Genomic DNA, 24,026 nt, shown 5'->3' on the forward strand with positions numbered 1-24,026 from the left:
ACCCCAGGAGTACCTCTGGCTACGACTTTCCTTCGGCTCCCACCTCTTGTTCATATGTGTGTTGTACCGTCCTCCAAACAGTGATGACTCCATTTACATCTTGCTATCTGACAACAAATTTTGCGGCAAAAAGGGTCGGCGTCAGGAAGGGCATCCGGCCGTAAAACATTGCTTCAAAAAGGGGACCAAAAAACAACAACAACCACAGTTCCCGAAAAAGGCCAACCCCCGCTTGCGGGGAAAAATGGCCTCTAAAGGTGGTTTTTAAATTTTTTTTATCTGACAACATGGACCAACTTCTATCCACTCATCCAAACTCTCTCTTCTTCATATGTGGTGACTTCAACTGTCATCATGCCAGCTGGCTGGGTGTGGGTACCTCTCACCAGCCATGGCTCCTCAGCAAAAGACTTCTGCGACTCACTGGGACTGACACAATCTGTCAATTTCCTGACCCGGATCTCAGTCAACGGAGCATCTTCTCTTGTCGACTTAGTTATGACTAACTTCCCTGCAAGTGTCTGCTGTTATTCTGCTCCAATCGGTTTATCTGATCATTTCGGCTAATTTCGGCGTTTATCGGCTAAACGCTCTTTCACCTACCTCATTCTCATCGACCCTCTCTGAAAAAATGTCCACTTCTCCCTTCGTTGACCTCCACACCCCTTCTGACCTCACTGACTACTACAACCACACTCTCTCCTCCTGCCTTGACCAACTTGCGCCTATAAAAACCAAAACAGTTTCTTTCACCCATTCTGCTCCCTGGTTTACCCCTGAACTCCGCCTGATGAAAACTCGTGCTCGCCAACTTGAAAGACTCCGCAATAAAACAGGTCTCACAGTTCACTCCCAGGCCTACAAGGACCACATACAACACTATAAAGATGCCCTCTCCCACGCCCGCTCCGCCTACTACTCTCAAATTATCCACTCTGGCTCCGGAAACCCAAAAGCACTCTTCTCTACAATAAACAAACTCCTCAGCCCCCTGAACACCACCACCCAGTCATTCACAATAGACAACTGCATCTCCTTCCTTTCATTCTTCCAACGCAAAATTGAAAACATCTACAACAGCTTGACCACCGCCGCACCCGCTCCCCCTCAAACCACCTGCCCCCCCCTTATCCTGCCATCCCCTGTCTCAATTCTCCCCAGTCTCCCCTACTGACCTCTCTGAACTCATCGGAATGAAAACTGCCACCTGCACTCTTGACCCCATCCCCTCCAGCTTTGTCAAGGCCTCCCTTCCTGCTCTCTCTCCACTTATCATTGCAACAATAAACTCCTCCCTGTCTACAGGCATCCTGTCTACATCCCACCATCCCTCAAAATTGCTGCTGTTACCCCCATTCTGAAAAAACCTGGACTAAACCCTGACACCCTAAATAACTTCAGACCCATCTCCAACCTACCCTTTCTGTCAAAGGTTTTGGAACGCGCTGTAGCCACTCAACTCAAACATCACCTCTCTGCCAATAACCTGTATGAAACATTCCAATCCGGATTCCGCTCCAACCACAGTACTGAAACTGCTCTCCTCAAAATCACCAACGACCTTCTCCTCTCCTCTGACGCTGGCAACCTCAACATTCTCATCCTCCTCGACCTCAGCGCCGCCTTTGACACCATCGATCACACCATCCTCCTCACCCGACTTGAAACCACCTTTAACGTTACCGGCACTGCCCTCTCTTGGATTAAATCATACCTCTCTGACAGACGTCAGTTCATCTCCATCAATAACTGCAAATCCCCCACTGCTCCCCTCCCCCAAGGTGTCCCCCAAGGTTCAGTTCTTGGCCCCCTCCTCTTCATCCTTTACCTGTCCCCCCTCGGTCACTTAATCCGCCGTCATGGTCTCCAATTCCACTGCTTCGCCGATGACATCCAGCTTTTCATCTCCACCAAGTCCATCTCCACCGCCACCCACTCTATCCTGACAAACTGCATCACTGAAATAAAATCCTGGCTTCAAATCAACTTCCTCAAACTTAACTGTGATAAATCTGAAATAATCATCATTGGCCCAAAAACGCTCACCAAGTCCACCCATAACTTTGCCCTCAACATCGACGGTTTCCCAGTATCCACCTCCCCTCACATCCGGAATCATGGCATCATCTTTGACCAAACCCTCTCCTTCGACAAATACACTAAACAGATCACAAAGACAGCCTTCTTTCACCTGAAAAACATCGCCCGTCTCCGTCCATCCCTCTCCTCCGTGGCTGCAGAAACCCTCATCCATGCCTTCATCACTTCCCGTCTGGACTACTGCAATAGCCTCCTTTATGGTTCACCCTCAACAATCACCAATAAACTCCAATACATTCAGAACTCCGCTGCCCGTCTACTCACCCATTCCCGGACCCGTGACCACATCACCCCCGTCCTTTACAAGCTTCACTGGCTCCCCATCTCCCAGAGAATCCAGTACAAAATCCTCCTCTTGACCTACAAAGCCCTCCATAACCTGGCCCCATCCTACCTGGCTGACCTCCTCTCCAGACACACTCCCACCCGCAACCTCCGCTCTGCTGGTACCAACCTCCTGACCCCCCCCATCCGGACCAAATTTAGATCCTGGGGGGACAGGGCCTTCTCCATCGCTGCTCCCACCCTCTGGAACTCGCTACCTCACACCATCAGAGACTCCTCCTCACTCACAACATTCAAAACATCACTCAAGACCCACCTGTTCAACACTGCATTCAACATTTAACCCACAGCATCTAACCCCTGACTATCTCCTCTCCTTCTCCCTCCTTTGTGCTTTGAATATTTCCCTATTGATTCTTCTTTTTTTTGCTATGCATTATGTTTGGCACTCTGTCAAAGCGTCTTTGGGCTTCCTGAAAAGCGCTATATAAAATAAATGCATTATTATTATTATTATTATTTCCTTGTTAAAGTGGACATCTCTCTGGCCATTCTCCGAGAGCCTTCTCAGCATCGACGAGTCTAGCATTTCACTCAGGCCAACTGGCACGGTCTTCAAGTGGCCATCAATCATCTGGACTGGTCTCCCATCTCTACTGCCTCTGACATCAACTCATCCTGGGAATTCTTCCAAATTAAATTGCTCTCTCTCTCATGCACAGATTTATCCCATCCCGTCTTCAGTTGTCTTACCCTTCCTCCCGTCCATGGTACACAGAATCCAGTGGTGAGGCTGTTGCCCTGAAACAACTTGCCTTCGCCTCGTGGAAGGCAAATCCAACTGAAGGCAATTTCATTTCCTTTCACAAAGCCCGGAACAAGTGTGTGTCTACCCTCAGGAGAAACAGAAAACAATATCTCTCTACTCTCAAGACTGAATTCTCAAACCCGTCTCCCTCCTCCAAATCCTGGTGGCGTCTGGTCAAATCTGTTTCTGGTGTTTGTTCCCATTCCACTCCCTCCCTTACCTCAAACGGCTACACAGCCGACTCCACATGTGAAAAAGCAGAACGCCTCAACTCTGTGTTTGCCTCAATATCTTGTGTCCCAAATGCATCGCTCTCTGTACCCACCTTACCCAGTCTAACAAAGCTGCCCATGGACTCTGTGTCCTTCTCTACTGACAAGGTGGAAAAGTTTCTGGCACGGCTTGCGAACTTCCTCTACGGTCACAGTCAACGTATGGCCCATGAATGGAATTCTCTCATTTCCCCTTCCTGTTAAGGCTGGAATTCCTCAAGGCAGTGTTGTGGGCCCTGTGCTTTTTTTGGTATTCATCAATGATCCTTCCGACTCTCTGGAAAATCGTCTCTATCTCTTTGCTGATGACTCCACTCTCTGCCGCTCCATATCTCACCCCTCAAGTCGGCAGGCAGCAGTCTCTTCACTCTCTGCAGACCTGGACAAATTCACAGACTGGTCAAACAAGTGGAACATGTCTTTCAATCCTGACAAATCTCACACTCTCACTTTGTCTCTCCGAAAAGACCGTCTGGACAACCCTCCCATCTACTTTCTCAACAATCCTCTTGAAGAAGTTCTGACACTCAAGCTTTTGGGTCTCACTATCAGCCATGATCTTTCCTGGGAAAACTTCATTTCTGAGCTGGATCCTCACTACTTACAAAGCTTTCATCCGCAGCTTGATGGAAAACTGCTCTCCCCTCTGGGCAGGTGCTCCTGCCTCACACCGAGTTCGGCTTCACGCTGTTGAAACCAAAGCTTTCAGAATAATTGGTATCTCCCGCGATGAAGCTGATTCCGAGGGCCTTTCACTCTCTCACCGCAGGCAGGTTGGTGGTATTTCTGTCTTCTCCCAACTCCTCTCTGGCCTAGCTCCCCCAGCTCTCTCTGGGCTCTGTCCCCCAAATATTCCTTCAGGTCGCACAAAAACTGCCAGCAACCCTCTTCTGGTGAAACTGCCAAAATCAAGACTCTCTGCCCACCTTCACTCTTTCATTCCTCTTTTCTCCCGCCTCTGGAACAAACTCCCACACTCTCTTCAATCCCTCTCCTCCTTCCAGGTTTTTAAAACAGCTGGTCACCACCATCTCTTATCTTTACTCATCCAAAACCTTGATCTTTTCTACCCCCATCAATACACCCCAAATCCACCTCTTTCAATCTCAGACTTCACTCCTGAAATTCCTAGTAGTATCAATTTGTTTTATACCATGTACCCCTACCCCCACCCCCCTCCCAAGCCCTCTCACTTCCACAGATCTCCCGAAGTCCCGGTTCTCTACTGTTGAGCTTGTGTGCTTCCCTCTCTCTCCCCATCTTGTCTCCCCCTCCCTTTATTATGTTTTTGTGTTTTATGTGCTAATGTGTGTTTAATGTGCTAGCTCTTACACGAGCCTCGATGTTGTATCCCCCCCCCCCCCCCCCCAAAAAAAGAAAAGTTTGTGCACGTTTGAAATTTAAAAAATAGATTATACACAGTAATAAATAATTATTTACCTGGTGGGCAATATGATAAAAAAAAAATAGGCGAAAAGGAGTAGGGTGCATTGGGACACTCACTACATCAGCTCTTGGCTCATTATATAACTAGAACGACACTATTCGACGTCACAATGTCGACTGATATGCCTCTGCCCACATTATTACATCATTACAATACTTGTACCAAGTTTGATTTAAATCCATTCAGCTGTTCTGAAGTTAACACATTTCTACCTGACATGACCTCTTGACCCCAAAATTTAATCAGTTCATGTTTACATCATTGTACATACCTGTACCAAGTTTTAATTTAAATCCCTACAGCTGGTCACAAGTTATCACATAATTACCTGACATGACCTCTGACCTTTGACCTTGAGACCCTAAAATCGAATCATTTAATCTTCACATCATGATACATAACTATACCAAGTTTGAATTAGATCCCTTTAGCCATTCTCAAGTTATAGACCTATTACAGACTTTGACCTTTATAGCCTAATGTTGGCTTAGCGGTTAGGGTGCCGGCTTTGGATCCTAGGATCCTGTGTTTGAATTCCCAGTCGATCGCTGAATTAACGCCAGGGGGGTTGATTCAGCCTGTCATCCTTCCGAGGCCGGCAAATTGATTATCAGCTTGCTGGGATGAATGTACCGGTGTTTGCCCCGGTTTAGAATAGGTACACCGTATCCCTGCGTGTCGTAAGAGGCTATTAAAGAGTTGGCGTCAGGAAGGGCATCCGGCCATAAAACCATTGCCTCAAAAAGGGAATCATGATGATTGTCATGGGGCCTGCAAGGCTAACCCCCGCTCGAGCAGGGAAAATGGCCTTAAAAATGGATTTTTTAAAACACACTTACACCTTTGACCTCTTGACCCCAAAATCTAATCAGTCAATCTTCACATCATTATACATACCTGTACCAAGTTTGAATTAGATCACTTTAGCCGTTCTCGAGTTATAGACATATTCCAGACTTTGACCTTTGACCTCTTGACTCCAAAATCTAATCAGTTCATCGTTACACCATTCTACATAAGTGTACCAAGTTTGGTCAGAATCCCATCACTGGTTCACAAGTTATCGTGGTAACAGGATTTTTTACCTAACATGACCTCCGCCCTTTGGCATTTGACCTCGGGACCCCAAAATCTAATCAGTTCATCTTTACCTCATTATACATACCTGCACCAAGTTTCACTAAGATCCCTCCAGCCGTTCGCAAGTTATCGTGGTAACGTAAACCAATCACGGACCGGGAGAAGGACGGACAAACTGAAAACATAATGCCAGGTCGCCAGAAGCATAAAAAAGGGCCAACAGATATAGATCAAGTTATTGGCCAGGAAAAATTACTATCGGATATATCTCACCCATTTAAATAGATTTGCTGTTACCAAAGAAAATTCTTGCAAACGGATGAAAAACAAACAAACAGGCCATGCATTTCATGTCAAAACGTAAAGACATTCATATAACTTTTCATACGACGGCTTCTGGGTCGGTGTTAGCTAGCCAGGTATTCAAGGTTATTTGTTCTTTCCACAGCCTGTCATACATTTGCATAGTTAGAGGAAAATAGAATTTGTGTTCAAGCAAGTTTTATTGTATTACTGGGGAAAAAGGGTTACAACACGATCCTACATTTGTCCTATAGATGGCGCATTAGGAGAATAATATTCTCGGGAGCACTTAGCCTTTGAGCCTTGGATGAAATCATTAGTTTATGGCGTAGGCCGACAGTTTGTAAAGCAAGGCGGGGTGCAAGACTGTGTCAAATGCTCGAGATGCATCCAGACATGTGGCCCTGAACTTTTGTCGGAGATCCAAGGCCTCTATCCATTGGTAGGATAGCATCAGCATCAGCATGCCCAGGGTGGAGTGTACAACCTCGTGCTCTAAGACCAGGCCGTTGGGTAAAAGGAAGGAGTTTATGACAGTTGTGATAAGGGGTAAATCTTCCAAATGAAAGGAGGCTCACCTGTGTGAAACATACGTACAGCATTCACACAAACAGAGGAAAACGGTATACAGATCGGAAAAGGGCAAGACTCATTTGATATGGTGAAATCACATGCTTGGGCAGCACTGTTAGTTACCAGTAAAAGTTAACATTGCAATGCACTCTCTGCTATCGCTCAATTCAATTTAAATCACATTTGCTGCACGTCCGCAGTCAAATCAGTTTTTCCATAATAAACTCGAGCAAAGTCGATGCCATGCCATCGCAAATCCTCACGCTTCCCAACTAAAGCAAAGTTGAAAGATGGAAAAAAAAAGTTCCACCAAGGAATGACAATATTAAATTTTGAATTATTCCCCCCTCTCCCCTCCCGCTTTGAACCCTGTGATGATTTGAGCCCTATGTGACCTGGGGGTCAAAACCCCAAAAAACATTACATTGTTTCATGCGTCTCCCAATTTTGATTACATTTACAAAGTTTCATGAAAAAATGTTTTAAAATGTGCCAGTAGTTGCATTTTACAGTATTTGACCATGTGACCCCGCCCCAGAGGGCGGATCCAAAAATGACACTTCTCTTGCACATTCGTGCCATGTGGTGATTATCGCTACCTTCGTGGTGGGGGAAAGTTTAGTGAATTTCTGCTCAACATTCCGGAGATGATAAACGGACAGATTGGATCTATTACAATATCCACCCGTTTTCTTCAAAAGTGTGTTGGAGTAACAACATGTATACAGTCACGTGAAAAAGTAAGTACACCCCATGTAAAGTTTTGACTTTTTCAACATATTTCAACATACAGCTATTTGATCTTCATTTCAACAATATTGATAGATAAAGGTGATATAATATAACAAATATCATGAAACATTTACATTTTGTAGTCCATTGTATAATTTAAATAAACATAAATGCAAATGTCGGATGTGGAAAAAGTAAGTACACCCTTACATTTATCACAACTTCAAATACCTAAATTTAGAATCAGGTGGACCAGCTCAGGTGCAAATGATTAGAACATCATCAGAGAGGATCTTGGAGGAACCTGTCTTATTTAAACCTCAGACATTTAGTTTGGTTTGTTCTTTGTTGTTGAAGTGTGCGGCATCATCATGCCTAGATCAAAAGAGCTCCCTGAGGCCTTCAGAAAGAAGGTTATAGATGCCTACGAGTCTGGGAAGGGATTTAAAAAGATCTCCAAACAATTTGAAATCAATAATTCGACTGTCCGGAAGATCATCTACAAGTGGAGAAGATACCAAACAACTGCCAACTTGTTCAGGCCAGGCCGCTCCAGCAAGTTCAGCCCGAGAGCAGACCGCAAGATGCTGAAAGAAGTCTCGAAGAACCCCAGAATGTCATCACGGGACCTACGGGTAGCTCTTGCCACTGTTGATGTCAAAGTGCACGATTCCACCATTAGAAAGAGGCTGCACAAATTTGATCTATATGGGAGGTGTGCCAGGAGGAAACCTCTGCTGTCCAGAAAGAACATCAGGGCAAGACTAAAGTTTGCCAATGAACACCGAGGAAAAGACCAGCACTTCTGGAACAATGTGCTCTGGACAGATGAGTCAAAGGTAGAGCTATTTGGCCAGAGTACCAGAAGACATGTTTGACGAAAACCAAAGACAGCATTTGACCACAATAACCTGATACCAACTGTAAAGCATGGTGGTGGAAATATTATGGTTTGGGGCAGCTTTGCTGCATCAGGGCCTGGGCAGCTCACCATCATAGAATCCACTATGAATTCTTCATTGCACCAGAGGGTCCTTGAGGATAATGTGAGGCAATCTGTCGGAAAGTTGAAGCTCAACCGAAGGTGGACCTTGCAACATGACAATGACCCTAAACATACCAGTAAATCCACCAAGGAATGGCTGAAAAGAAAGAAATGGAGGGTTCTGGAAAGGCCAAGTCAAAGCCCGGATTTAAATCCCATCGAGATGTTATGGGGGGATTTGAAACGAGCTGTGAATGCAAGAAACCCCTCAAACATCGCACAGCTGAAATAATTCTGAATGGAGGAGTGGGCAAAAATTTCTCCCAGTCGATGTTAGAGACTGGTAGACAGTTATAAGAAACGCCTACTTGAGGTTGTTTCTGCCAAAGGGGGCAATACCACCTATTAGAGCCAAGGGTGTACTTACTTTTTCCACATGCGAGATTTGCATTTATGTTTATTTAAATTATACAATGGACTACAAAATGTAATTGTTTCATGATATTTGTTATATTATATCACATTTATCTATCAATATTGTTGAAATGAAGATCAAATAGCTGTATGTTGAAATATGCTGAAAAAGTCAAAACTTTACATGGGGCGTACTTACTTTTTCACATGACTGTATATGAGGATCATTTTGGGGGTTAACGTGCACTTTGTATTCTAATCATAGGAGAAAGGACAGGTGACTGGAAGCAGTTTGTAGCATTGAAATGACAACATCTGGCAAATCCTGCATTAAAATAGCCAAAGCATTCTGGGAATTTCAGATAAATACTACCAGTCATAACCAAGGCCTCCAGTAAATGCAGAGACAAACAAAACAGATTTGCAAACAATCTTTGAACATGTGAGACGATGAGAAAAGTTAATTCATTGAAACGGTAATAAAATGCAGTTGATAAAAGGAATATAATGACGACAAATCCAGCACTCGATTATTTTCAAAAAGTGTTGGTTTGAAAGTTGATCCAAGGACAAGCTTGCACACAAATCACATGGACAACAACGTCAGTGCAAAAGCAGACTTTTACCTTGCACACACATTACAAAAACGACTTTCACAGACAATGGACAAACACACTGGAATGTGGTAAATGGAATTCAAAACTGAGATTCAATTTGATTTTTGGGGGGATACAAATTCAAGGTGTAGTGGAAGAGCTAGGAGACTGAATGGATCAGGGTATAACAGAACAAAAGGAACAGTAGAGAGAGAGAGAGAGGGTGGGGGAAAACCAACAGCAGTTGAAGGCCAATAGAGTGGGAGGTTTGGACAAACAATGAGTGCGGGGACAAACGAGGGATAGGGGAGGATGCATGATGTGGACAAGATGGATTCAGAAGGAATCTCTTAGAGGGGCAAACTGGAAATTTGGAAGGAGGTCGGCTTGATGATGGCGTGAGAGGTACTCGAGGAAGAATAGATCATGTTTTGGATGGGGGTTGACCTGAGGGTTCCCCCCCGCATCATGATACGCGGGTTCGGATGGAAATGCTAATACATTGGCCCATCCTATATTTTAATCTCAGTCACATCCTTTAAAATAGAACTTAGGGGGGGGGGGGGGAGAGAGAAGAAATGTTTTGATGTTGTATATCCATTTGTGCAATGTCTTTACAAACAGCTGCCAAATATGAAAAATTGGTTAGCCTTTTACTAGGCCTCGATTAAATAGCCCACGCAATCAGCCATGCAGGGCCTACGGCAGAATTAGCAAACTTGAGTGAATACAGTTATTCAATTTCAATTTGCAACTTTTAACGTCTTCAGATCGCTTACTTCCTCTTACACTTCGTTGCATTTGAGGTTTTCGCAGCACTATGATTTTGTGGGTCGTTTATAATCAGCAGCGACACAAACTATCTCAGCTGCACGCCATTGTTTGCGGTCAAAACGTTTAACTTGTATTCAATCATTCTGTCTCTACTTTCACTGCAGATTCATCCACAATGATCGTGAAAGAGAAATTCCCTCCTTCAAGAGAAAGTGCACGGACACAAATTGTTACAATGGATGGCCAAAATACTCTGGATTATCAAATTATATCGAATTCTCGCTCACGTATTGCTTGCTTGACACTGAAATCTGAAGCCAGAGTTTCTCGTGCGGTAACGTCACTTATTCCACACGACATCCCAACATTCCTTGAGCCGTGGAAATATAATTAAATATTTCTCTGCATCTCGCAGCCGAGAGGGTACTTTAAAAAAAATTGAAAACTTTTTGAGTCCGTGATGTTGCACCATTAATGACTTTCAATGTAATGCAAAATGGCGGCGACTTAACTTCCGGAAAGATGGATGTAGAAATGGACACAGATTGAGGCGAAAGAGTTGAGATGAGCCACTTTCTGGTGAGCTTGAAACAATGACGCGAATTAGCTTTCGACCAAAGGAGATATTTCTGTAAATGTACTGCCTCGAGTGACATAACGACCATGGCAGATGGTTGGGATGTGGATACACCGGAAGATGGCGAGGAGAGCTTGCAGGGCTTGGACGTCTCCCCTTCTCCTCGTTCTCCCTCCTCGCAATCCACCACAATGGCTGCTAAAGCAGGGCTCGATGTCTCGGGTTCATCCACGGACGAACTGCTCATGTAGAAGCGTTCTTCGGTGGGAACACCATGCCCATGTGTAGCACAAGCGAGCTATGGAGAAACAGCACAGGCGTTTTTACAAGCAACGGGAGCATGAGGAGCTTCACGGGTCCTCATGGAAAAATGCAAGGCTTGTTTTGCTGAATGTAAGGCCTGCTCCAAGGCTGTTATTTGCAATGTGCATGAGCGGTATGCAAAACATGACCCTCAAGCTCGCTGCTTCAGAATTTCAGTGCTGTGGCATTCATAAGGCAGGTTCAGGTCGCAGTTACCTTTCTATCGTCAACCTTTTACCACACAACCCTGATGTGCCAGTTGTGAACGAGCGTCTTTCCAATTTGCATGCAATGTAGTTACGCTCTCCTGACAGGCCAGGGTTTGGTGCCAGGAAGAAATTCCAGAGCAAACAGGGTGAAGTCTCAGTTTTGTCCTGCCTTGCCTAAATGCTCTACCTCACTCCCTTGCATCGCCTATCCCCCTCCTGCCTCTCTCTCTCTATTCTTTTCTGATTATTGGACTAACTAGCGTGACTCAGCGCACTCCGCACGCCTCACCACACGTCGTTTCAGAGGGGTAGGCATCTTTGACCATTTCGGTGTCTTTTGGGTCTTCATAGTGTTTTGGGTCTTCAGGGTATTTTGGATCCTCTGGGCCTTTAAGGGTATTTCGGGTCTTTGAGGTGTTTTGGGTCTTCAGGGTCTTTGGTGTCTTCAGAGGCTTTTGGGTCTTAAGGGTCTTTTGTTTCCTTTGGGTTATTTGGGGTATTTAAGGGTCTTTGGGGTCTTCAGGGTGTTTTGGGTCTTCAGGTTGTATTGGGTCTTTGGGGTCTTTGGGGGTCTTCAGGGTATTTTGGGTCTTTGGGGTGCTTTGGGTCTTCGGGGTGCTTTGGGTGTTCGGGGTGTTTTGGGTCTTCGTGGTGTTTTGGGTCTTCGGGGTGTTTTGGGTCTTCGGGGTGTTTTGGGTCTTCGGGGTGTTTTGGGTCTTCGGGGTGTTTTGGGTCTTCGGGGTGTTTTGGGCCTTTGGGGTGTTTTGGGTCTTCGGGGTGTTTTGGGTCTTTGGGGTTTTTTGGGTCTTTGGGGTGTTTTGGGTCTTTGGGGTCTTGGTGGTCTGAAGGGTCTTGGGGTAATTAAAGGGTCGCCAAAGGTTTGAGGGGTCTCAGCAGTCTTAACGCAATTAAGAGGGTTAATTAAGACGGTGGTAATATCATGTAAAGTAGAAGAAGACGTTTTCGGCGCATACAAACATAGCGACATAACGACATAACCATAAACGTTTGCTCTATTATAATAAGAAGATGTTGGCAATTCGATGCATGGGAATTAATGGGTCAGTATCCCACCTTAAATTAGCTTATGGGTCAGTATCCCACCTTAAATTCCCTTATGGGTCAGTATCCCACCTTAAATTCCCTTATGGGTCAGTATCCCACCTTAAATTCCCTTATGGGTCAGTATCCCACCTTCAATTAGCTTAGGGGTCAGTATCCCACCTTAAATTCCCTTATGGGTCAGTATCCCACCTTCAATTAGCTTATGGGTCAGTATCCCACCTTAAATTCCCTTATGGGTCAGTATCCCACCTTAAAATCCCTTATGGGTCAGTATCCCACCTTAAATTCCTTTATGGGTCAGTATCCCACCTTAAATTCCCTTATGGGTCAGTATTAAAAAAAAAAAACACCTTTAGAGGCCATTTTTTCCCCGCAAGCGGGGGTTGGCCTTTTTCGGGGACCGTGGTTGTTGCTGTTTTTCGGTCCCCTTTTTTGAAGCAATGTTTTACGGCCGGATGCCCTTCCTGCCGCCAACCCTTTTTGTCGCCTTTTACGACAAGCAGGGAATTACCAGTGAACTGGTACTCAATTAGCCGACATCGGAAGTATGACAGGCTGAGTCAACCCCCCTGGCGTTAATTCAGCGATCGACCGGGATTCGAACCCAGGATCCTAGGATCCTAAGCTGGCACTCCTAGCCGCTAGCCCAACACCAGGGTCAGTATCCCACCTTAAATTCCCTTATGGGTAAGTATCCCACCTTAAATTCCCTTATGGGTCAGTATCCCACCTTAAATTCCCTTATGGGTTAGTATCCCACCTTAAATTCCCTTATGGGTCAGTATCCCACCTTCAATTAGCTTATGGGTCAGTATCCCACCTTAAATTCCCTTATGGGTCAGTATCCCACCTTCAATTAGCTTATGGGTCAGTATCCCACCTTAAATTCCCTTATGGGTCAGTATAAAAAAAAACACCTTTAGAGGCCATTTTTCCCCGCAAAGCAGGGGTTGGCCTTTTTCGGGGACCGTGGTTGTTGTTGTTTTTGGGTCCCCTTTTTGAAGCAATGTTTTACGGCCGGATGCCCTTCCTGACGCCAACCCTTTTTGCCGCCTTTTTACGACACACAGGGAATTACCAGTGAACTGGTACTCAAATTAGCCGACCTCGGAAGGATGACAGGCTGAGTCAACCCCCTGGCGTTAATTCAGCGATCGACCGGGATTCGAACCCAGGATCCTAGGATCCTAAGCCGGCACCCTAGCCACTCGCCCAACACCAGGTCAGTATCCCACCTTAAATTCCTTTATGTCAGTATCCCACCTTAAATTAGCTTATGGGTCAGTATCCCACCTTAAATTCCCTTATGGGTCAGTATCCCACCTTCAATTCCCTTATGGGTCAGTATCCCACCTTAAATTCCCTTATGGGTCAGTATCCCACCTTCAATTCCCTTATGGGTCAGTATCCCACCTTAAATTCCCTTATGGGTCAGTATCCCACCTTCAATTCCCTTATGGGTCAGTATCCCACCTTAAATTCCCTTATGGGTCAGTATCCCACCTTAAATTCCCTTATGGGTCAGTATCCCACCTTAAATTCCCTTATGGGTCAGTATCCCACCTTCAATTCCCTTATGGGTCAGTATCCCACCTTAAATTCCCTTATGGGTCAGTATCCCACCTTAAATTCCCTTATGGGTCAGTATCCCACCTTAAATTCCTTTATGTCAGTATCCCAAATTAAATTTGAAAATGTGAAATGCACGTTTTCAGCACATGTGAAGGATTTCATGCGATCGCACTCTTTTGAATCGCACATGGTACAGTACTTATGTCTTATGTTAAAAGAAAGTTGGAAAAAAAAAAATCCTTTCACTTAATGCTTCATTCTTTTATTCCTTCTTTGTTCTTTCTGAATGTATTCTTTCCCATTCAGTTCGATTGCAAATGAAAACCTTCCCACTCAATATCCTCTAAAGGGGATGGCACGATGGCCTAGACATGTGCAATCGCCCCCGAGCTGTCTAACCTGGAATCAAATCAGGACCCGTCTACAAACCGTCATCCTGGTGTTTCACAAGTATGGTGATTCATCAATGTGCATACCGTCCCTCGGATGGACGTTATACTGGGCTATCATTCTGCTATCATTAGTTGGTGGATGTTAAAGATAAAAGTTGCTGGATCCCCAGCAACATGAATAAATTACAAATTCCTGCCATAACTACTGTTGGGAAGGCAACGGCAAACCCCCTAGTAACACACCTACCAAGAAACTGCTTCAGCAGCCAAATACCTATCTTTGGGCAGAGCACACAATCAATCTCTTTCTCTTTCCTCACTCACAATTGTTATGTTTTGTAATGATCTACTCTTGAAGGTGTGCACATCCGGCGTGAATGGTGTGCCTCAACTTCTCCATCATTTTCCTTCATCCACTTCTTTCAAACCTCTGCTTTATATCATTACCTATGTGTTTCTTATACTCACACAATCTGTTCACCTCAAATCAGGCAATCCGTGTCAACCTTTTCTTGCCCATTACACTTCGTTTTTCCACGGTTTCTGTGATATGTTTTTCACTTAAATTAATCCTGTCTGATTGTTTGCTTATTTTGACGCATTGGAAGAATGAAAATAAATTAAGCAATACAATCTCGTTGGTTGTAGCCTGGCGTTGGCTTAGCAGTTAGGGTGCCGGCTCGGGATCCTAGGATGCTGGGTTCGAATCCCGATCGATCGCTGAATTAACACCAGGGGGGCTGACTCAGCCTGTCATCCTTCCGAGGTCGGCAAATTGAGTACCAGCTTGCTGGGATGAATGATCACGGTGTGTACCCCGGCTTAGAATAGGTACACCGCATCCCTGCGCATCGTAAGAGCGTGACCAAGGGTTGGCGTCAGGAAGGGAATCCGGCCATAAAAACATTGCCTCAAACAGGGAACCATGATTGTCATGGGGCCCGCAAGGCTAACCCCCGCTCTAGCGGGGAAAATGGCCTTAAAACAATCATTCATTCATTCATTCATTGGTTGTCATCTCCATTTGCGGGTTTTAGGAGGTGGGAGGAAGTTCTCCCAGAACTCAAAATATCCACCTCCTTTTTCGGTAAAGGATCATTATTCATGAACCAGATTGGGAAACTTCGTTCTCATAGCTTCATTCCGACGGCACTTTTTAGAACAGTCACAGAGGCCTCCAACCTCTCTTTTTGGTGCAGAGAGACAGTTTGATTAGGAAACGGACACATTACGCTTCACACACAATGCACACAGGTTCGGCGCGCCACACTCGATGGATACAAAATGGCTTCAAATTGCAAGTTGTCGCTACTCCTAGTATATAGGGATTCTAAAGTATCCCCTCCCACCCCCAGTTAGGGAGAGCTCAAAATATCCCAATTCAGTTCGGGTTAAATGAGTCAATGAACATACCCGCTCCCACGTACCAGGTTGCTCCACAAAGTCGCACTGACCCATGCCGGCCACATCCAGTCTTTTTAGCAGCAGCACAACACCTGTCAAGTTTGACTCGAGGATGGCAGCAGGTGACAAGGCAGCCATCTTTGACATCTCCCCATTTGGGTAGAGGCGAAAACATCGGCCTGTTGGGACACCAATACATCAAACCACAGGAATGAAAAACGAATAAATCAATTTCAAGCCATTTTCCTAAAAACACGAAAAAGGAAAGAGTTGACAGATGAAAGAGTAACAAAAGGTTCAGGGGACGTGGCAAGGGCATGGAGTAGGTGTTTTGGAGAAGATGTCATTGGTGCTGAATGAATTAACAATGTCTGTTACAGCTCTGAAAATGAAATGGCATTCAATTTGTTAATCCTGTGGGACCATGGGCTTTGTGGCAGCTGGTTCAGGAATGGCTGCTCTGAAAATCAGGACAGATGGTCTTCAATGGTAAAATATTTTTGGTCACGAATGGATGACGATTGGCCATGCGTTGTGCGGGAATGAAGGAAGCGGCACTTCGTTGGTGCGCAATCACTTTTGTTTATCATTCTGCGACTCTTTTTTTTTTTTTTTATTTTGCAAGGAAGAACCAAAATAAAGATGCATTCCGACTGCAGTCGAAGCCTGGTGTTGGCTTAGCGGTTAGGGTGCCGGCCTGGGATCCGAGGATCCTGGGTTCGAATCCCGGTCGATAACTAAATTAACACCATGGGGGTCGACTCAGCCTGTCATCCTTCCAGGACAGCAAACTACCAGTTCACCGGTAATTCCGTGTGTCGCAAGAGGCGACTAACAGGGTTGGTGGCAGGAAGGGAATCCGGCTGTAAAACATTGCTTCAAAAAGGGGACCATGGTGCCCAAAAAAGGCCAACCCCTACTCTGCAGGGAAAAATGGCCTCTAAAGGTGGTTCATTCCGACTGCAGTCGTCAAATACAGGTGTCCTTTTGAGAAGGTAAACAGTTTTTTTATGAAGAGTGGGGTGAGGTTGGAGGTGGGGGGCAGAGGCATGGGTGGAATTATTCTCTGCAAAGTCGAGCATCTGGACATTGAGAGTATGTTGAACAGTGCATGAAAATTTACACTTTGTGTTGGAACGCACATGACGCAAACAGCTGTGTACTGCCCGAATCACCACGACAGTCCAGCGGCTTTCATCTATCAAATTATTCTGCCCCCCCCCCTCCCTCCTTCTCATATCCCTCCACTGGGGTGGACAGCATCTGTGCTTTACGAGTTCATACCCAGGAGGCAGACATTGACACAATCCGAGTTACTGTGCTTATTACAAACATGCTTCAATCTCCAAGTATAGAGAGAATGCCTTTTTCCAGCTAATGTATGAATAATCCAGTATGGTTATTCGTGGGAGCCCAATGCACAAGTAAAGCTCACTCTGTTTCAGCCAAATGCATGAGCATTCATTACACGATGCTTGCAGTAGCTGATGCCACTCCAGTGGAAAATTACCCAGTCGTGGCAATACTTTTCGCTAGGCACGCTGTAATTGCACACTCAGCATGTTCCCCAAACTCGCATCACCGTCCGGGGCTCATGTTACTATACGGACATCATGTTTTCTCTGCACCACCCACGCCTCTGAAGTCCTTCTCGGCAAGTGTCCCTATCATATGTCGTCATACTCTTTTCGCGCACACACTCTGCCCTGATTTGACGCAATACTTCCACAAGACACCATAGTCAGCTCTATGCAGCTCACGTCAAGTGTCTGAGTGTCAATTTCATATCCGCTGCACCACTCACCTGGAGGGCCCCTGGTGCAGCCTGCAGATGCTCTCAAACGTCGGGTCTCTGCCTGGTGAAGGCTGATCGGTCGAATGACTGATGACTCTGCGCGGATCCTTGGATTGTACACCTGCAGAGCATAGCGTGCACTAAAGACAAGCATCGCACCATTACGCCAGCATGTAGTAAAGTGTGAAAGAGGAAGTGTTGTTTCTTTGTAGCTATTTGAAAATGATTCCCACTGTAATAAAAACACTCATAAGAACATAAACAAACAACAAAAACATGTAGAATATTTCACCCATGTCGTGTAAAAGTAAAAATACAAGGACTAGTTGTGCAGAGTACGTTATAAGAAACACGAATCCTAAAAGCCTACCTTTTGACCAAATTAATAAAACAACCGAGAGCCACCGATTGATACTACAAGCTCGATGATGCGAGTCCCACCAAGCCAACAAATGACATCACTCATCCAATGGGAAGGAATTTCTAACCGGCAAGGCTAACCCCCGCTCTAGCAGGGAAAATGGCCTTAAAATGCATGTTGTTGTGCGTTGTTGTTCTGATCCTTTTACTGACCCGATCTAACATCATGCACGGTGTGATCCTTTCAATGACCTGATCTAACATATTATAACGTCATGCATGGTCTGATCCTTTCAATGACCTAATCTGACATATTGTAATAGTAATAATTTTTGGCAATACAACAACAACAACAACAGGCATTTTAAGGCCATTTTCCCTGCTCGAGCGGGGGTTATATTAGCCTTGCGGTCCCCGTGACAATTTTCTCCATTTTGCACTATTTCTACATCTCCCCTTGTTAACCCCCTTGCCCGCATTTCTTCTTCCACCACCCTTAGCCAAGTCTTTCTCGGTCTTCGCCGTACTCGACTTCCTTCTACATTAATTTCCATCACTCTTCTCAACCAGTCACTTTCATCCATCCTCAACAAATGACCAAACCATCTCAACCTGTTTCTCTTCACAGCATCCATCACAGGCTCTATTCCCATCATCTTTCGCAATTCATCATTTGTCTTCCCCTCTCTCAACGATACTCCACACATCCACCGAACCATTCGCATTTCCACCCTTTCCAGCATTCGTTGCTTCTCTACGTTCATTACCCATGTCTCGCTCCCATAAATCATAACACTTCTCACACATGCAGCATACACCTTTCCCTTCAGCTTCAATGACACTCCCCTCCTCGTCAGCACGCCACTCAGTTCCCAAAATCAATTGGCAATGATATAATATATTATTATATATTATAAATATATAATAATATATTATATTATTGTAGTATATATATATATATATATATATATATATATATATATATATATATATACATACATACATATATATATTAATAGTATATACAGACTTGGCATTCAATATGGAATTTTTTTTTTTTCTTGACTTGGGTTTACTTTCTGAACTCAGTATATCAATCTGGTGAGTATATTTTACCCTTCGGTGATGTCTTTGTTGAAAGAACCATGTCACTGATTGTCTTTCGCAGCAAGAAGTCAATAACAGGACTATATCACAGGTGGCGTGACAAAATGTAAGGACAGGGACATTTGACGATTGGCTTCATAATCGGGTATATAAGGGTTGTTGCGTTCTGTATTAATGGAAAACAACTGCTGCACGTCTACAAAAGTTATTGCCGCTTCCTCTGGAGGTGGTCCGTCAACTTGAAAATGCTGTTTGTCATGGAGTGGTGGCTTTACGAAATTCTGGCATGAAACAGCGTGCTATTGCTCGGCAGTATGGCATCACTCAAGGTCAGGTGTCAAAGATCCTGAAACGAAATGCTCAGAGGGGTGTCCCTACTCCAATACCGAGGCCAGGACGCCCACCCAGAACCACAAGGAGAGATGATCGCCAGCTGCACCGGTTAGTCCGCAATGGCCATACCAAGTCAGCTAATCGGCTGAGGGCTGAGTGGCAGCAACTGACAAATGTGCCTGTATCCAGAAGGCTAGTCAACCAATGATTGGTTCAAGCAGGCTATCGTGCCAGGCGTCCCGTGAGAAAGCCACGCCTGACCAGACAACACAGCCAGCGCCGATTGCAGTGGGCCAGAGAACACCGTCAATGGCAGCCAGGACACTGGAATCACGTGACTGTCAGTGACGAGTCTAGATTTCTGGTCCATCATCAAGATAGCCGCGTCCAAGTGCGCAGACAAGTGCATGAAGCCCACAACGAAATTGTATAGTGCCAAGAGTCCAAGCTGGAGGTGGTGGGGTGACCGTTTGGGCTGCTTTTCATGCAGGGGGAAAACTGACCTGGTTGTTCTGAATGGAAACCTGAACCAGTTCAAGTACAGGGTCATTCTGGAAGAAATATTGCTTCCATTTGCTCATGCAGCCTTTCGAGGAAACTTTGTCTTCCAAGATGACAATGCACGGCCTCATCGTGCTCGCATGATCCAACACTTTCTTGCTGACCGTGGTGTAGAGCATATGGAGTGGCCTGCCATGTCCCCGGATATGAATGCGATAGAGAACTTGTGGGCAGAATTAACGCGTCAAATCGACAACTTAGACCAGCAGCCTGCCTCTGTGCGTGAATTGCAGCAGACTATTGTCACTGCATGGCAAGCGATTCCTGTCCAAACCTTGGCAAATCTTGTGAACAGCATGCCTCGACGTTTACGTGCTCTCCTGAATGCTCGTGGGGGTTACATGAAGTGCTGAACTGTACTTTTACTGTCCGTAATCCCAATCATAATTTAGCTTTTGTTTTTGTTGAAAAAATTTTGGGCTAATGTGCAAAATGAAGAGATACTTCTGGAAAACGTACAGAAGTTTAACACAGTACTGTCCGTGAATTGAGTTCGATATCAGTTTGCATCACTTTCAAGGATCAATTTATTTGTTTTGAAATGTCAAATGTGGTTTTTGTTTTTTTAAAGGTCACATTAACAAAATCTAGAATAATTTCAACATAATTCCAATGAACTTTTGGTTCTAAGACATCTTGAAAAGTAAGTTCACCCCCACAAAAAAAAATAATCCATATTAAATGCCAAGTCTGTATATATATATTATATTATTAAATAGGTGACAAGAACAAGCCGATTAGATTTTGGTTCAGATCCGAATCCAGATCCGGCCTATCAGTGGGATATAAAACGTAAACTGTTCAGCCTGGCGGAGGTATGTGCTCTACCGAGTGCCATTCTAGTTTCCTTTTGTGACGACACGATATAACAGACCTTCAAACCCACTTTGCAGCAAATATCCCAAGACGATTCACACAAAACTTCAAAATCCTTTTAGTGACTGTGCAGGTTCTATCACAGAAGCACTTTCCCGAAAATAGCTCACCATGTCCTGACAGCACATTATTGAATGACCAAGGTCAAATAATACTGCAGCACGAAAGGTAGGAATTTGGCAACTGTGCGAGATAACAACTGCCTAGTCCTAACATGGGCCCAATAATAGGATGATCAAGTCCACAAATGGGTGTTAACAGTTGGGAGAGCTGGGTCCAATTCTAATCAGAAAGAGGTTTTACTTTTAATGGCAATTCTAACATGACAGTATATAGGGCATGATCACGTATCAAAAACAACAACAAAATAACCTTGTCTAGATGACCCAACTAGGCAAGTATTCTATCCCAACAAGATTCCCCTTTTCAAAAATATTTACATGGTCACGTTAAACGAAAACTCTGCAAGCATTGTAGTCTAGTAGGAAGACTAGGTCCCCCTGCACCCCCCGGAGATATACTTCTAATCAGTGTTTCTAGATTGGAAAAAATGTGTAGAAAATGACTAGCTATGGCCCCAAGCTGAAAAAATGTCCCACATACCATTTTTATGCAAATTACTGCTGCAAATTTTATGCAAAATTATGCAAATTTTATGCAAATTTTTGATGAGGAGTAGAGTTGAGGGGTCTTTGAGGGCTTCATCGAGGTGCTCTCGGTTGCAAGACTGGGTCATTCTGAGAAGCACAGCAGGGTCAGAGATCATGATGTTCTCCTCCTCAGTGAATCTCTCCATCAACAGCCTCTCCATTGCCTCACACACTGTTTTGAGGCAAAAGAGGGACTTTGCGTAGGCCTTTCCACTGAGAACACCTTTGAGAGATCCACTTGTTACTAGTTGTGCCTCAAAGAGAATCTCTGCATATCCAGAACCACGCATCTTGTGTCCAGTGAGCATCCCGATGTAGTTCATGGATGTGTGGAAGGGTCCAATCGTTACTACATGACTAGCAAATTCATTTGGCCAGCGCCAGATGATGGGAAGGGCTTTCATGCAGACACCCAGATCAAATGTATTCAGGACCCATCTCTAATCCACCTCAGCAGTTGCTGCCTCGGAACGCTTCAGTAGCTCACGAACAACTGCGTTGTCTGTGATCGGTTGGTGGATAGGCGTGCAGTAGTCGACTGTTGATTTGCTGGGTGGGGGAGAACCAGTTGCAGAGGTGAAACCCCCTAGCCCAGGCACAGGCTGCAGGCCATTGCCATGCCATGCAGGCACCAGGCACAGACCGATCACAGACAACGCAGTTGTTCGTGAGCTACTGAAGCGTTCCGAGGCAGCAACTGCTGAGGTGGGTCAGAGATGGGTCCTGAATACATTTGATCTGGGTGTCTGCATGAAAGCCCTTCCCATCATCTGGCGCTGGCCAAATGAATTTGCTAGTCATGTAGTAACGATTGGACCCTTCCACACATCCATGAACTACATCGGGATGCTCACTGGACACAAGATGCGTGGTTCTGGATATGCAGAGATTCTCTTTGAGGCACAACTAGTAACAAGTGGATCTCTCAAAGGTGTTCTCAGTGGAAAGGCCTACGCAAAGTCCCTCTTTTGCCTCAAAACAGTGTGTGAGGCAATGGAGAGGCTGTTGATGGAGAGATTCACTGAGGAGGAGAACATCATGATCTCTGACCCTGCTGTGCTTCTCAGAATGACCCAGTCTTGCAACCGAGAGCACCTCGATGAAGCCCTCAAAGACCCCTCAACTCTACTCCTCATCAAAAATTTGCATAAAATTTGCATAATTTTGCATAAAATTTGCAGCAGTAATTTGCATAAAAATGGTATGTGGGACATTTTTTCAGCTTGGGGCCATAGCTAGTCATTTTCTACACATTTTTTCCAATCTAGAAACACTGATTAGAAGTATATCTCCGGGGGGTGCAGGGGGACCTAGTCTTCCTACTAGACTATTGTGAAAACACAAGTTGGGGTTCATAATCCTAATGAGCTACGACTATAAATCACAATTATTAAATGGGGGAAGTGTTACAAAACGGGCTGCTTTGTCTCAATCTTTCTTCCAGGCCTTCCAGCAAGCAGTGCAACAACGCCATCTCTTCTCATCCCCAATTGAGACCCATGATATTTATTACCGCCATTAACCCTTCCTAACCCAACCCTTTTAGTTTCTAGATTCAGTGTTTCCTCTCGAACTCCTTCTCCTCCTTCTCCTCCTTTCCTGTTCATTCATTCCCTTTATGTATGGCCCACTGTCAGATCTACCTTGCTCTTCCATGAGCCTCAAACAGGTTATAAAAAAGAGGCAGGGAGGGAGGGGTTGGAGGAGACATACCTTTCGCATTTCCAGGCCAGAGTCGACCACAAATACAATTCCGTCAAACGAAAAAGCAGACTCAGCAGCAGCTGTTGTGAGCACAACACGTCGAGGTAGTGCTGTATTCCTGTGAGCCGGTAGTGCTTCGTACAAGCGACTAGCCCCTTCGGGCTGTCCTGAATGCAGGTGGATAAGATACATTGAAGCTGCGGGCTGGCGGACAGCTTCTCTTGCAAGTAACTCGAGAGCATTATCTGCATCCTTTTGAAGAGAGAAATAAAACAAGAGTGAGAATTGTTTTGCAGTACATGTCCCCTGCCCATGTGATATTTTCTAAGTCCAAAGAGGGCATAACTCTGAAAATTTGATAAAATTAGAGCAATGCGACTGTGTTGCCAATATCCTTCCGCATAGCCCTACAACGGGTAGATGCCCTCGTTCACAGTCCTAAAAATTAACAAGTCTGATTTAAATCCCTTCAGCTGTTTTAAAATATCACATTTTCACCAGCCATGATAGATTTTACATCGATCGGTGAAGTGGTTTCAGAGAAGGGATTTTTTTAAATATCTGCTTTCAAGCTAATATCGCTGCCATACCACGTGACATATGCCCTTTAAAAAATGTACACTCTGTATATCTATGGTTAGGGGATCACGTTTGTGAAGTTTCGTGTTGATAGGATATTGTTTGTTTTTCTAAGCAAGATGGCTGCTAAACCACATGACCTACGATGTCATCATTTTCAAACCAGATGC

General features: G+C 44.9%; 1 protein-coding gene across 5 annotated transcripts in view; it reads right to left on the reverse strand.

The window, feature by feature from the left end:
* The window catches only part of DQX1 (DEAQ-box RNA dependent ATPase 1), a 191,790-nt gene that overhangs the window by 76,929 nt on the left and 90,835 nt on the right, over nucleotides 1-24,026 (reverse strand). For all 5 annotated transcript variants that reach the window (XM_068111320.2, XM_068111321.2, XM_068111324.2 and 2 more), the window contains exons 6-8: nucleotides 23,287-23,529; nucleotides 17,696-17,807; nucleotides 15,915-16,070 (exon numbers count right to left, since the gene is read on the reverse strand). In XM_068111320.2, coding sequence (XP_067967421.2) covers nucleotides 15,915-16,070; nucleotides 17,696-17,807; nucleotides 23,287-23,529 — 511 coding nt within the window. The remainder of the gene's footprint in view (nucleotides 1-15,914; nucleotides 16,071-17,695; nucleotides 17,808-23,286; nucleotides 23,530-24,026) is intronic.

The sequence above is a fragment of the Myxine glutinosa genome, chromosome 3 (assembly GCF_964187855.1).
Source record: "Myxine glutinosa chromosome 3, kmMyxGlut1.1, whole genome shotgun sequence".
NCBI lineage: Eukaryota > Metazoa > Chordata > Myxini > Myxiniformes > Myxinidae > Myxine > Myxine glutinosa.